Source organism: Narcine bancroftii, chromosome 2 (assembly GCF_036971445.1).
Source record: "Narcine bancroftii isolate sNarBan1 chromosome 2, sNarBan1.hap1, whole genome shotgun sequence".
In the NCBI taxonomy this organism is placed as follows: Eukaryota; Metazoa; Chordata; class Chondrichthyes; order Torpediniformes; family Narcinidae; genus Narcine; species Narcine bancroftii.
In genome coordinates this window covers 173878538-173892492 of record NC_091470.1, presented here as the reverse complement: position 1 = coordinate 173892492, position 13955 = coordinate 173878538, and the positions used below count along the sequence as shown (strand labels likewise).

Here is a 13955-nt window from a genome sequence, read left to right as displayed (position 1 = left end):
CCTAAACTCTCTCTGTTCATCTTTTCTCTGCCTCTTTCCCTGTCCCAGTATGCTCTGCTATACAAGGGCTTCAGCCTCCTGCCTGAGAACAATTACTATTGGCGACTACCTCAACAGTACCTGGGCAACAAGGTAACCTGCATTTTCCAGTCACGAATTAGAAAGCTTCATTTTTGCACGTTGTAGTTCCACTTGGTATGAGTGATGTGCCTGCTTCGAATTGAACAAGATAGCACCTTTGCAATTGAGCTTTAAATGTTACTGACAATATGGTAGAAGCCATGGAAACCTGTGTTGCTCTATCACACCCTAAGTCCCTGTATGTTGTGGGGGGTGGGAGGAAACTGGAACACCCAAGGAAAGCCCACGCAGGTCACGGGGAGAATGTACAAACTCCTCGCAGACTGTGTCAGGTTCGAACCCGCGCTGTAATAGTATTGTGCTAACTGCTATGTTGATCTTGCTGCCCCTATATGTAAGGAGAGATTCATTGGTTGGATTATCCTCCCTGGTATGGGTGTTGACACTAGCTCTGCCTGTTGAGGCAGCAAATCTGACCACTGCTCTTTGTAGCCAAGGATAACAGCTTGGTCAACCTCATAAGGCTTCCTGCTCTTATTGTTGGAGAGTGTTTAAGCAAACGGCAAAAGTCCTTTCGATAGAGGGGAAAAACTGGAGCTTGGGAGTCCTGTTGGGGGTGGGGGGTGGGGAGGGCACCACCAACATCACCCCTGCTACAAATTGCTACTTTGTTCCGTGCTATAGGCAACAAAAGGAGCTGAGAATTGTCTGGGTCTGAGCAGACAGTGAGAGGCTCAGTAGGCCAGGCAGCATCATGGAGAGAAACAGACAGTGCGCGTTTTGGGTCGGGACTCTTTTCCCGCCTGCCATTTCTCGGTTGCTCACGATTCCAGCATCTGCAGGTCTTTAGATTCTGTCGGAGATGGATCCTTCTGGTTTTAAAGGGAAGTAAAACACATGGAAACTATGAATATTAGTGCTGATCAGAGGGAGGTGGAAGTGCATTTTTACAGACCAGTGTGGTTGCAATTATATAACTCAGATGCTCTTGTTTCCAATGAAGTGCTCATCTAAAGGCAGTGACAGACTTTGAATCAGGTGGTCCCATTCACCAGGAGAAAGTAAGATGGTGCAGTGTTACCTGTGCAGTCTTGTACCTGAGCTCACAGAGTAAGTACTGTGAAGTAGTTATTTCAGTAATATTCAACGGCAAGAAGCTCAGAGATGAAAACCAAATTCAGGAGTAAATCCTGAGAGTCTTCCGATGCCGTAATTGAAGTAAAATCACAAGCTGGAGAAACTCAGGAGGTCAAACAGTGTCCTTTACGTAGCACTGCATTAAGTACACTGTTGGCCCCTGATAGCCTGAATAAGCCTGGGATTGTCTGATCTCAGAAGCCAAGCAGGCACAGGCCTCCCCTCTTGGAGGGGAGACTGCCTAGGATCACCAGGTGCTGTAGGTTTCTGTGAGGGGTGCTGGACAAAGTGGCGACTCTCTGCCTTACAGTAGACAAAAGTTAAAGAATTTCATGCATGTTACGTTCTAAATGATGCCAGGCTGTGGGGATCACCAATAAATATGCTTCAATCAGGAAGTTTACTTAAGCATCCCACAGCTAACGTTCAGCCACCATCCTTCCGGACATTGCAACAAGGAACAATTTCACCTAATGGCAGGAGTTGTTACTTAGCAGACAAAATAAAACTGAACTGGTCGCCATCGCCTCTGCCATTAGTCCAGCCCCTTCTCCCAAGGCGCTCCATTCCCTAGATCGGGGTTCCAGTCCACACTTGCTTTCCAGCTTTGAGCTCTGATGCAGGAGAACACTGGAGAAGGCATTATTTTGTAAATTCATTTCTATTCAACAGCTTAAAGTTTCCTTTGCTCAAGTTTCAGCAAACTGTACAAGGTTTTTGTGGACATAGGACCAGACTGTTGCCTGAAAGGTGATGTGTGTGCCCTTGCAAAGCCGACGATCCTGCTGTAAGAAGGGTACTAAGTAACCTTACTCTATTCTCTGACAGGTGACATCCTACGGTGGACTGCTTCGATACACACTCTCCTACGACTCAGGGTTCCGGGGTTCCACTGTCCCAGATGCAGACATCCAGATCATTGTACGTGACTTCATTTCCTCATCTCCATTCAAGTTTGTTGACGCCAAGGAAAAGTTCACAAATGTTGACTTTTAGATACCTACCTTAGGTTTCCCATGAATGACGAGGTGGGGTTCGGGCATTAGAAGGGGAATGGGCTCTGACCTTGTTTGGTGAGGTGATCAGTCACACATCAGCTTCCAACACCACAAAGGAGCTCCAGCATCAACCTGTCAGATTATTCCCCAAAGGGGTCACCACACATTGCTGTCTTTGTACTGAACTTGTTTTTCCAGATGGTTCCTGAAAGTTTACTAATAGATAAAACCTGATATCTCAACAGAATTGTTTTACGCTGTTTGGGAGTAATTAGCAAATTATTTGCTTTCTGAGTCCTTTTTTGAGGGAAGAAGCTGTTCCTCACCCTGGTGGTGCTGGCTCTGATCCTCCTGTATCTCGTCCCCAATGGGTGCAGCTGACGGGGTTCTCAACGATTTTGCATGCCCTCTTCAAGCAGTGATCCCGGTAGATTGTGTCGATTGTGGGGGGAGGGAGACTCCAGTGATCCCCTCGATGTAGGCGAGGAAATGTAAAGAGAATCATGGTGCAGCCCTTGTTTTTGTCAGGTGTTTGTGGGATTTTACTCTCACCGTGCTCAGCCAGAGAAATCCATGGAATGTGGATCTAGACGTTTTCTCTTTAATCTTTCAGGGTAATGACATCACCTTGGTCACCTCCCACACTCACCAGCTGCAACCAAGAGAGGCCATGACCTTTGAGGTCACGTTCAGGGAGGTAAGGATGTACTTCAATTATTTCATTTCATCATCACTCTGCCATCATCTTCAGCAATGGAAGAGTGAGGGAAATTAAGCCAGCGCAGTCTCACAGCTCAAGGAAGCCAGGCTCAATCCTGAGCACAGCTGCTGTCTGTGTGGAGTTTGAACATTTTCCCTGGGACCGTATGGGTCTCTCCTGGGTACTCCTGTCTTTCCACATCCCGGTCACAGGCTGGGAGGTCAACAGGTGTCTGACAGCCCTGGAAGAGGAGGGAAAGATGCAGGACGTTGAGAGGTTGCAGGGATGCTGAGGCCTCAAGGCTGAAGGAGAGCAGTCGTCAGGGTTGGTGTATGGGTCCAGGGTGGGGGGGGTGGTGTAGGGATGGGGGGATGAGTGCAAATATGAGGGGGAGGGCTAAGATGAGGAGGCATATGGCGAGGTCAGATGTTGTTTGGTGGATGGGGGTGGGGACGTGGGTTGGAGTGGGGTGGGGAGGTGGGTTGGAGTGAGGTGGGATGGTGGAGTGAGTGGGATGGAGGAAGTGGGGTGGGGGAGGTGGGATGGGAAGATAGGGTGAGATGGCGGGGGTGGGTTGGGGGAGGTCAGGTCAGGTCAGGTCAGCTGGGGTAGGTGAGGCTGTTTTCTGAAGCCCAGTCCCAATTGTGAACCTCTCCTACCCTTCCAGCAATTTTGGAAACGTCCAGATGGACAGCCAGCCACCAGGGAGCACCTGCTAATGGTCCTCGCTGACCTGGATGAAATCCTCATCCGGGCCACCTATTCGACTGACATGATCTCAACCAGTCTGTCCGACGTGAGCATGGAGATTGCAGTGCCATTCTACACCAATCGCCCCCAGGCACTGGAGGTGGAAGAATGTCGTTGTCCACCAGGCTACCAAGGCTTGTCGTGTCAGGTAGTCACCGTGTGAACCCTTTGGCCTTCAGTCTTCACTAATGCTCAGGTTTTCAGTAACACCGATGTTAGGTTCTGGCACATACTTGGGGCTCGCAGTATAACCACCTACCTGCAGTAAGCAAGATTTTATCAGTGGACAGTAACAGCAAGAAGTGTCTATCTTAGGATGGCAGTGTAACTTGTACGGGGCTCCATTTCTTGTCCGTGTCAGTGATAGGTAGTTGGTTAAAAAGAACTACAAAGAGGAACATCACATCCAACTCCTCCCCTTCCATCAACTCCATCTATAACACCTCCTGAGAAAAGCTACCAACTTATTAAAATACCCCGGCCAGGAAGAAGATTCACGCGTGAATCATGCACCATCAGATTCAAGGACAGTTTGTTTTCTTCCGTTATCAGATTCGTGAATGAACCCCAAAATAGTACTTCTGCCTTTACTCTGCACCACCTGCATTCTCTCTGCAACTCTGTACTTTTGTACTGTGTTCTGTTGTTCTATGCATGAGATGTACACTTGTCTGCTCGCCTGAAAAACTCCATCACTGTTATAAGAACATAAGAAATAGGAGTAGGAGTCGGCCATTTGGCATGTCAAGCCATTCAATGAGATTATGGCTGATTTGATAATGGGCTCATATCCACCGACCTGCCTTTTCCCCATTACCCTTAATTCCCCTACAATGTAAAAATCTATCCAACCATGACTTAAATATATTTACTGAGGTCAACTCCACTGCTTCAATGGGCAGCGAATTCCACAGATTCACCACCCCTCTGGGAAAAGCAGTTCCTCCTCATCTCCATCCTAAATCAACTACTTGAGGCTATGTTCTGGTCTCCCCACCAATGGTAACAACTTACCTACCTCTATCTTATCAACATCTTTCATAATTTCATATGTTTCGACAAGATCTCCTCTCATTCTTCTAAATTCCAGCGAATACAGGGATTCCAGATGATTCATTCTCTCCAAAAAGGCTAACCCTTTCATCTCTGGAATCAACTTAGTGAACCTTCTCTACACGGCCTCCAAAGCATCCTTCCTCAAGTAAGGAGACCAGAACTGCATATTCGAAATGTATTATTTCAATATATGACAGTAACCTTGGCTCTTCTGCCCACAATGTTGTATCATCCTTTATAATCCTGCCCCATACAGAAAGTAATATATCTGCTCAGGGATGACACATAGTAAGGAAGGTGAGACATGAGAGAGAGGTGTAGTTGTTGCAAGGATGTCATGTGACCCCATTGGAGCACATGTTTAAAATCTGCACAGTTTTTTTAAGAAAACATGGAGATGCTAGAAACCGGAAATAAAACAGAAAATGTGGGAAACACTCAAGAAGTCAGTCAGCTTTGGATGAGTGAGAAACAGAGTTAATGTTTCTGACCTGAGACTTTCCATCAGTCCTGAAACAATAGCCTGATGCTGCCTGACTACTGAGCTTTTCCAGCATTTATTTCTGTAAAAAAATCGTCCTTTTTTTGTTGCAAATCATGCAATTTGCACAGACCACTGGAAGTTGGCAATGAGCTGCAGTTCTCGGTCAGATTGATGAAGCTGTCTCAAGGTTGTGGTTGGAGAGGGTTTGAGGAAACACCATACTTACCTGGGGCTTCACCAAAACCACTCCTGGAACTGTGTCTCTGGTCCATTGTCCACTGAGCACCGTAATGGGGATGGGGAAATTGACCTGGTTGAATAAGCTGTTTTCCAGAGATGGGACTATGCTCAAAGTCTAGAAAAATTAATGATTTCAATGATTTAAAAGAAGTCCAAGTGTCTTGGCAGGGAAGACTGTGGTTGGTCTTTGTGTTAGCTTGAGTGAGGGGCGTATGGGGTCAGGATAAGGGGCACTGAGATGAAGAGAAAGTTCTTCATTCTGGTGTTGGTAAACACTTTCCTGTCCATGAAACTATCTGACCGTGGCTTCTGGCTACAAGACCATATAGGGATTGGGGAGAAATGTAGAGCAAAAAGCACTCAACACGAAAGGGGGCAAAGGCCACCTAACCTGTTTATATTTAAATTTAGACATACAGCACAGTAACAGGCCCTTTTGGCCTACGAGCCCGTCCCACCCAGTTACACCCAATTAACCTACACATCTAGTACGTTTCGATCAGTGGAGCGCCTGGGGAAAACCCAACAGACATGAGAAGAACATACAAAATCCTTACAGACAGAATGGGACTCGAACCCCAGTCCCGACCGCTGGCACTGTAAAGATTGCATTAACCGCTACGCAAACCGTGCTGTCCCAAACGCTTGTTTGAAACTGTAACAGTTCTAAGTGTTTCACTGAGAAATCCAATCAAGTGATATTACGCCATACAACTCAAAGTTTCTGTTAGAGTTTGCAATTTAAACAGACAGCATGATAACAAGCCCTTTTGGCCCACAAGCCCGTGCTGCCCATTTACACCCAATTGACCTACAAACCCGATACATTTTGAACAGTGGGAGGAAACCCTTCTTGATGAAGGTGCACAGTGTGTTCGCAAGCATGTTTCAGAGTTCCAATTTGAGGTTGCTCTCTAATCAGGAAAACTCGGTAAAAAAATACTGTGTGAATTATTTTATTTTGTCATTTCTAGGATTGTGCCCCTGGTCACAAAAGAACGGGAGGAGGTCTATACTTGGGACATTGTGAGCGCTGCAATTGCAATGGACACTCAGACACTTGCCATCCGGAGACCGGTGTTTGCTCGGTAGGTCGTCTCACAATCTACTCCAGCATGTCAGTCGTGTAGCATCTAGTAAACAATAAGCTGGTGGAGGGACTCAGTGGGTCAGGCAGCAACCCATGGCCAGAAATGGTCAGTCAGCGTTTAGGGTTGGAACCCAGTATTGGGACTGAAATGGGAAGGATATCAAGGGACGGGCGAAGAGGTGATAGGATGTCAGACTGAAGGTGGGCGAGGTGGAGGGACAGGAAGAGGGAGAGAGGGAGACCATTGCGGGGTGGGGTGGTAGTGGGGGGGGATGGTGGGGTAGGGGTGTGGTGGTAGTGGGGGGGGGATGGTGGGGAAGGGGGGAGGTTGGGGTGGGGGAAGTTTGGAGAGGAAAGTCTGAATGGAAGTGTTAAAGATCTAGAAACAGTGGAACCCAAGTTAACTAAAAATCAATGTTCATGCCATTAGGTTTAAGGCAGACCAAGAGGAATATGATGCGTTGTTCCTCATGTTTGCATTTGGCTTCCCTAGCAATGGTTGAGGCTGAGGCAGACATGTTAGTGTGGGAAGGCTGAAGAGATGAAGCTCAGACTCACAGACAGGGTGCAGGGGTGCATCAAACATTCAGTCTCAACCATGTCGAGGAGGCCACACTCAGCCACTCCATTCCCACTCAGACAAGTCTTCCCTTGCCAGGGTAATGCCAAACAAAAACTTCAGATATAATGGCATCTTCACTGCCTCAAAAGTGATTACAGTTTAGACGAGCGATTAAAGGTGTTTATGGGTGATGTTTCCCTCTTACTGAAAGGAGCACCAGATGACACTAATGGCAACTATTTTTTTGCCATATGGCAGGCAGAAGGCGATTTTGTGTAATATTACATGCTCCGTCCTATTACATGACAATGAGAGGAATTATTTTAATTGACCATGCGTAACAAGAGGTTTATGAGAATGAAGGAGCTATTTACTTCCTCTGATTTCTTCAGGATCGTGGAAGCTCTGCCTGACGAGGCAGTGGAAGTAGATTCAGCAGTAACTTCTAAAGCTTGTGCATTTTAACAGAGAAGTTGCAGGTTAACAAGTAAAGCCCCATGAACATTGCAAGCTGAGGGTTTTAGCTGTGTATCTGGCTTAACTCAACCTTACACCACGCTGCTGAGAATACATAGCAGGGGTTCACCTCTCTCAGTGGAGGGCCATGGACCAAGAACCTTCGGCAGAGGGAAAGCTCCAGAATCAAACAGGCTGTGGCTGGCTAGTTTGCTGTGTGCTGTATTAATCACGCCCAGCTGCTTGCTCGAGTGTTTCGAGATACTGATTGAGAGCACAGCCTTTAACAATTAAACTACCTGCAGCGGAGGTTCACGTTGGAACTTGGTTCTGTGCACTCAAGTTCATTGGGTCCAATGCTAAAGAGAAAGGAAACTGAATAACAAAAAGGTATTCACATGAATTTTGTGTCACAACATACCAAAGCCAACAGCTGTATGAATATTTCAGATTTATTGACAGAGTTACATACATGACATCACTTGCAACCCTGAGATTCCTCTTTCCTGCGGGCAGAAAAAAATTTAAATTTTTAAATTCATTTAAAACATGGTAGAAGCCGATTCCAGCCATTGAAACCCATGCCGCTAAATGATATCCAATTAACCTATGTTTTTGGAGGATGGTGAGACCACACAGAGTTCTGGTCACCCCATTACTGGAAGGAAGTGGAAGCCATGGAGAGGGTGCAAAGGAAATTTATCAGGATGTTGCCTGGATTGGGAAATAAGTCTTATGAGGCAAGGTTTGGAGTGTAGAAGGATGAGAGGAGACTTGATTGAGGTCAACAAGATTATGAGAGGCTTAGGCAGGATGGACATGCAGCACCTGTTTCCCAGGGCAGGAATAGCAAACACCAGAGGACATCTCTACAAAGTGAAGGGAGGGAAGTTTAGGGGAGACATGAGGGGTAAGTTTTTTAATCAGAGTTGTGGAGGCCTGGAATGCCTTGCCGGGGATGGTGGTGGAGGCTGAAACATTAGAGGCATTTAAGAGATTCTTAGACAGACTCATTGATGAAAGAAAAATAAAGGGTTATGGAGTAGGGAGTGTTTAGTTTGTTTTTTAAGGAGTATATGGGTTGGCAAAAGATCAAGGGCCGAAGGGCCTGTGCTGTAGGTTTCTATGTTCCATATGGGAGGAAAGCGGAGCAGCTTGAACCAACCCACAATGGGCACAGGGTCATCGCTGGATTCAAACCCGGGTCACTGCACTGGCCCTATAATACACTAACCATGCCAATTTAGTCTTCACAACATCACAAGTCATAGGAGCAGAAGTAGGCCCATCACCCCATCGAGTCTTCTCCACCATTCTAATCATCCTCTCACTCAGCCCCACTCCCCGACTCTGATAATCCCTGATGCCCTGATGAATCAAATACCTGTCAATCTCTGCCTTAAATACACCCAACGACCTCGCTTGTGACTACATTCCACAGACTCACGGCCCTCTCAAGAAATGTTTCCACATCTCCGTTTTAAATTGCTTCCCTTTTATCCTGTTGAGCCCTCATATTCTAGAATCCCTACCATGGGAAGCATCCATTTACTGCATCCAGGCCTTTCAGCATTCGAAATGCCTCTATGAGGTCCCTCCGATCCTTCTGTACTCCAACAAGTACAGTCCAAGAGCCAACCCTTTCATTCCTGCTATAATTCCAGTAAATCTTCTCTGAACCCTCTCCAATGCCAGCACGTCTTTTCTCAAATAAGATACTCAAAACTGTACACAGCAACTCCAAGTGAGGTCTCACCAGTGCTTTAAAGAGTCTCAACATCACGTCCCTGTTATATGCTACTCATCCATGGCAACATTTCACTCACCTTCTCCTCCACTTGGAGGTTAACCTAGTAGGTGTTACCAACCTTTTAATTTTTAATTTAGACAAACAGCACAGTAACAGGCCATTTCAGCCCACGACTACGTACTAGGGGTGTAGGTTAATTGGGCGGCACAGACTCATCTAAGTTAAAAGGTTTGGCCACCCATGCTTTAGGGTATCCTGTACGAAAACTTCCAGGTCCCTTTGCACCTCACAATTTTGTATTTTCTTCCTTCAAGGCAGAACATCCCCAGGGTATTATAACTAGAGAAATGTTTCTGAAGGAAACATTCACACTTTCACCATTATATTTAACTTCAATTAAAGAGAATTTCTTTTGAATATGGGGACAGTCTAAAGCAGCAACAGGACCCATCCTGATCCATACTCAGCATGGATTGCTTCTCCAGGAAATTTGTGCACTTTCCAGAAAGGGTATGGCAGCCGGGGCGAGAAACAGAGCAGGCAGCCCACAGACACTCGCCCAGGTAGACACACTGCCATGGGTCTCTTGAGACGGGGACAGGAGAGTCAGCGACCGGCAGAGAGAGAAGGCGGCAAGGATAGGTAAGGAAAGCAAAGTGGATGTCGTGGTGGCAGCAAAAGATGCCATAGGTGTTCTGTGGTTGCTAAGAGCAGTGTTTGGGATAACAATGAATCGGCTTTATTTACACAATATTGTTTTTTACAATTGGATGTAAGTGTAAAAGATCTTCTCTTCAAAGGGAAACTTGACTCTGTGTCAGTACATTGGCACAAGATGAGTTGCTGAACCATTCACTGGCAGTGGGAAAGATTTGAACTAATGAATTGAATCCAACACAAAAGAGATACCGTATATACTGGTGTAATCTTCAAATTTTATGGACCACTTTGTCAGGCCAAAAAGGGGGGGGTGGTGTTGGTCAACTTTTCCACGGCTCAAACTTTTGACCTCATGTGTCGTTCAAAGCATCAGGGGTTCGGATGGCCAGGACTGGATGGTAAGTCCGCAGTCAAGGCGTTGAGAGCTTGGATGGGCATGTGGCCTGGACATTGGGTTCTGGATGTGGGCGGATGGCTGGGGCGTCAGGAGTTCAAATGGGCGGGCAGCCAGGGCGGCGTGAGTTTGGATGGGTGGGTTATTGGAACGTGGGGAGTTCAGATGGGCGGGTTGTTGGGACGTGGGGAGTTCGGATGGGCAGGTGGTTGGGGCATGGGGTGTTCAGATGGGCAAGTGGTTGGGGCACGGGAAGTTCGAATGGGCGGGTGGTTGGGACATGGGGACTTCAGATGGGCAGGTGGTTGGAGCATGGGAAGTTCGGATGGGTAGGTGGTTGAGACATGGGGAGTTCGGATGGGCGGGCGGTTGAGACATGAGAAGTTCAGATGGGCGGGTGGTTGGGGCATGGGGAGTTCAGATGGGCGGTCAGGAGCTAGGTGCGAGGGCGGCTGGGGCATCAGGAGCTCAAGTGGGCAGGCAGCAGGGGGGAAGGTCTGCTGTCGGGGCATCGGGATCTCTGGTAGGTTGGCGGTCGGGTCGTTAGGGGCTTGGATCTGTGAGCAGTTGAGGCCAAAAATAGGGGGTAGACTTTTACATGGGTCACACAAAAACACCGGAGTTTTGGGACAGAAAAGAGGTTTCGACTATTACACAGTATCAACGATTACACGAGCATATACAGTATGTATCACTTGAGCTGAATGGCCTTTTTTCCCTTTGCACAAGTTGATACAAAAATCTGGTATGAAATGAGTTGAACAAAAGCATTTATTTTTATTCATTTAAACAGGAATGTTTACATCACACTGCTGGCGACTCCTGTGATCTGTGTGCCCCTGGCTATTATGGTGACGCCATAGCTGGTACTCCCAGGGATTGTCAGCCCTGTGCATGTCCTCTGACGATCCAAGAAAACCAGTGAGTCACAGATTTGTGAACAGCACATTACATTTGTTGCTCATTATGCTTTACATGCAGTTTTGAAAATTGTACAATCTTTAAGAGTCACTTTTTAAAACATTACAGCACACTATAGGCCCTTCAGCCCTTGATGTTAGTCGACCTATGTAAACCTACTTCACACCCATAGCCATCTGTTTTACTTACATCCTTTGTGCCAGCCTCCATCACCACTCCCAGCAATGCATTCCAAGCACCCAGTACTCCCTGTGGAAAAATACCTCTGACTTCTTCCCTAACCTCACCTTAAACACACCCTTTGCTGCTCTCCGTGTGGTGGTGAAAGTCAAGTTTATTGTCACCTGATTGTACAAGCACATCCCGACGTTACAGCGTTCGTTCTCCGATCCTCGGGGCAAAACACCAGACACGCAACCAGATGTTACACACATACAAACGACATATATACTAGATAAGTGCTTATATAGATAAATAAATTTTGCTTCGTGAATATGAGAGTCTTGGGTGGTTTGTTGGGCAGCTCCCCGTCACTCACCTTGAGGGTCTGCGTAGTTCACTGTTTCTGATCTTGCGGGGCTGAGGGCTGCAGCAATTTGCTCTTGCTTCATTCACTTCTCTTTTTCTCCAAGGTTTTCGCCTCTTTGTGAAAGTAACGGAGCAGGTGGCTATAGATGTACAGCATGTCTGCCTGGTTACACAGGCCTGCACTGTGAACGGTAATTTGGTCTGATTGTTGGTCAAAATTAGGTTCTTTGCAATCCCCTTGATGACCTTTTGACCTCTGGCTCCAGGATAAAGTGGACAGAAACAAAAGAGCTCTGACTGGGATGTCAGGACCAATTCCTCATCCCCTCTACCCTGGGAAATTCAGCAGTCAGTGAGCATTGACCAGCATTGGCTTGGTTAGACAGGGCCACCAGCACCTGTCTCAATTTCCTGATTGCCAGTTGGAAAGAGCTATCTTCTCTTTGGGAGGTTCAGATGATCATGGCACCTCTGATAAGATTCCACTTTCCCAATGGATTTTGGGGCCTGCACCTCCTCTCTCCTGTTTCCTGCCCCATTCTCTGAACCCTTGGTCACCCAGGTCCAGTGCTCTCCATCTAGATGTTCTCCGAACTGGTGCTCACCCAGATCCAGTGCTCTTCATGGAGAGAACTCTGAACATACCTGAGCGCTGTTCACTTTGGGTTGCTTCCCCTGATCCCTTGGTTTGCAACCTTCCTTGAATGATGTTTTAGGTGAAGTGTTAATCATTTTAACTTGCCCTGCTGTGGCACAAACAAGATTCTTAATATGAATGTTCAAGGCCCCATACTGGGAAATGCCACTCACAGGAGTAATTGAGTCAGAAGGCCAAGGGTTACGGGTGTCGTGTAAACTCCCCGTTTAATATGTCAACAAGCACCCTTCTGCTCGTTCTCCATCCAATTAACCGTGTGGCTTTTGTTTTAGCTGTGCCCCTGGGTATTCCGGAAATCCTACAATTCCAGGACAGGAGTGTCTTGCAGTAGGTATGTATGCACACAGAGGTGAACATTTGAAGCTCTCTTTTTTAAACAGCATCTCAGTGTTACTGTATATCTTGCAGAAAAATTGTAGCAATTTCTTTGCATCCTGAGCCATTTCAAAAATTATCTCATAAGGGAGTTGAACTTCTGTTTTCCAAAACTAGAACGTGGATTTGAATAACTTAAACATTGGAATTTTGAATCCTAAGCCCTTCACCATTCTACTGCCATTATTGGGGATCTTTCAGAGTTATGCAATCGAGCACAATGTGATGGAATGTCTATGCAGAGGTCAGAACAGGGTGCTAGCTTTGCCAATCAACTCTGCAACTTGGAAATCTATAGATATCTTGTCCTTGATGGAACGCATCAAAGCCCACCTCCCAGAGATGCTGGATCCATTTCAATTTGCCTATAGAAGAAACCGTTCCACAGATGATGTTATAACCTTGTCACTTCACTCCGTCCTGGCCCACGTGTCGAACGATGCCTCATACGCCAAGCTGCTGTTCATTGACTTCAGCTCAGTGTTTAATAAGATCGTTCCCCGGAGCCTCATGGAGAAGGTGTCCTCGCTGGACTCAACACCCCCCTCTGTAATCGGATGCTGGACTTCCTAATGGAAAGACCACATAGTCTGTCTGGGTCAATAGTAGAATATCAAGCACCGTCACACTGAGCACTGACCCACGACTGCATCATTAGATCCAGCTCCAACAGGTTCATCAACTTTGCAGATGGCACAATAGTCGTATTGCAGAGAAGAGGCAAAATAGTGCAAGAATAACAACGTGGACAAGATGAAGGAGATGATCGTGGACTTCAGGATGACCTGGAACGACCACCCTCCACTACACATCAACATCTCTCTGTAGTAGGGAGGGTGGAGAGCACCAAGTTTCTTGGAGTTAACTTAACCGGTGACCTATTGTGGACTCTCAACATATCCTCAGTTGTCAGGAAGGTGCAAAAGCAACTGCACTTTCTAAGAAGACTGAAGTGGGCAAGACTACTGGTCACTGTTATGTCAACCTTCTATAGGAGCTCTCTCTGGCCAGCTGCCTCACACTGTGGTACAGTGGCTGCAGAGAAATGGATCAGATATCTATCCACAGCATTATAAGAGTGGCAGAGAGGATCACTGGAGTCTCCCTCCCTCCCA

General features: G+C 46.8%; 1 protein-coding gene across 7 annotated transcripts in view; it reads left to right on the top strand.

The window, feature by feature from the left end:
* Positions 1-13955, top strand: part of hspg2 (heparan sulfate proteoglycan 2) — a 556383-nt gene that overhangs the window by 324442 nt on the left and 217986 nt on the right. For all 7 annotated transcript variants that reach the window (XM_069919165.1, XM_069919159.1, XM_069919161.1 and 4 more), the window contains 7 exons: positions 2047-2139; positions 2830-2913; positions 3584-3814; positions 6421-6534; positions 11152-11279; positions 11912-11998; positions 12738-12796. In XM_069919165.1, coding sequence (XP_069775266.1) covers positions 2047-2139; positions 2830-2913; positions 3584-3814; positions 6421-6534; positions 11152-11279; positions 11912-11998; positions 12738-12796 — 796 coding nt within the window. The remainder of the gene's footprint in view (positions 1-2046; positions 2140-2829; positions 2914-3583; positions 3815-6420; positions 6535-11151; positions 11280-11911; positions 11999-12737; positions 12797-13955) is intronic.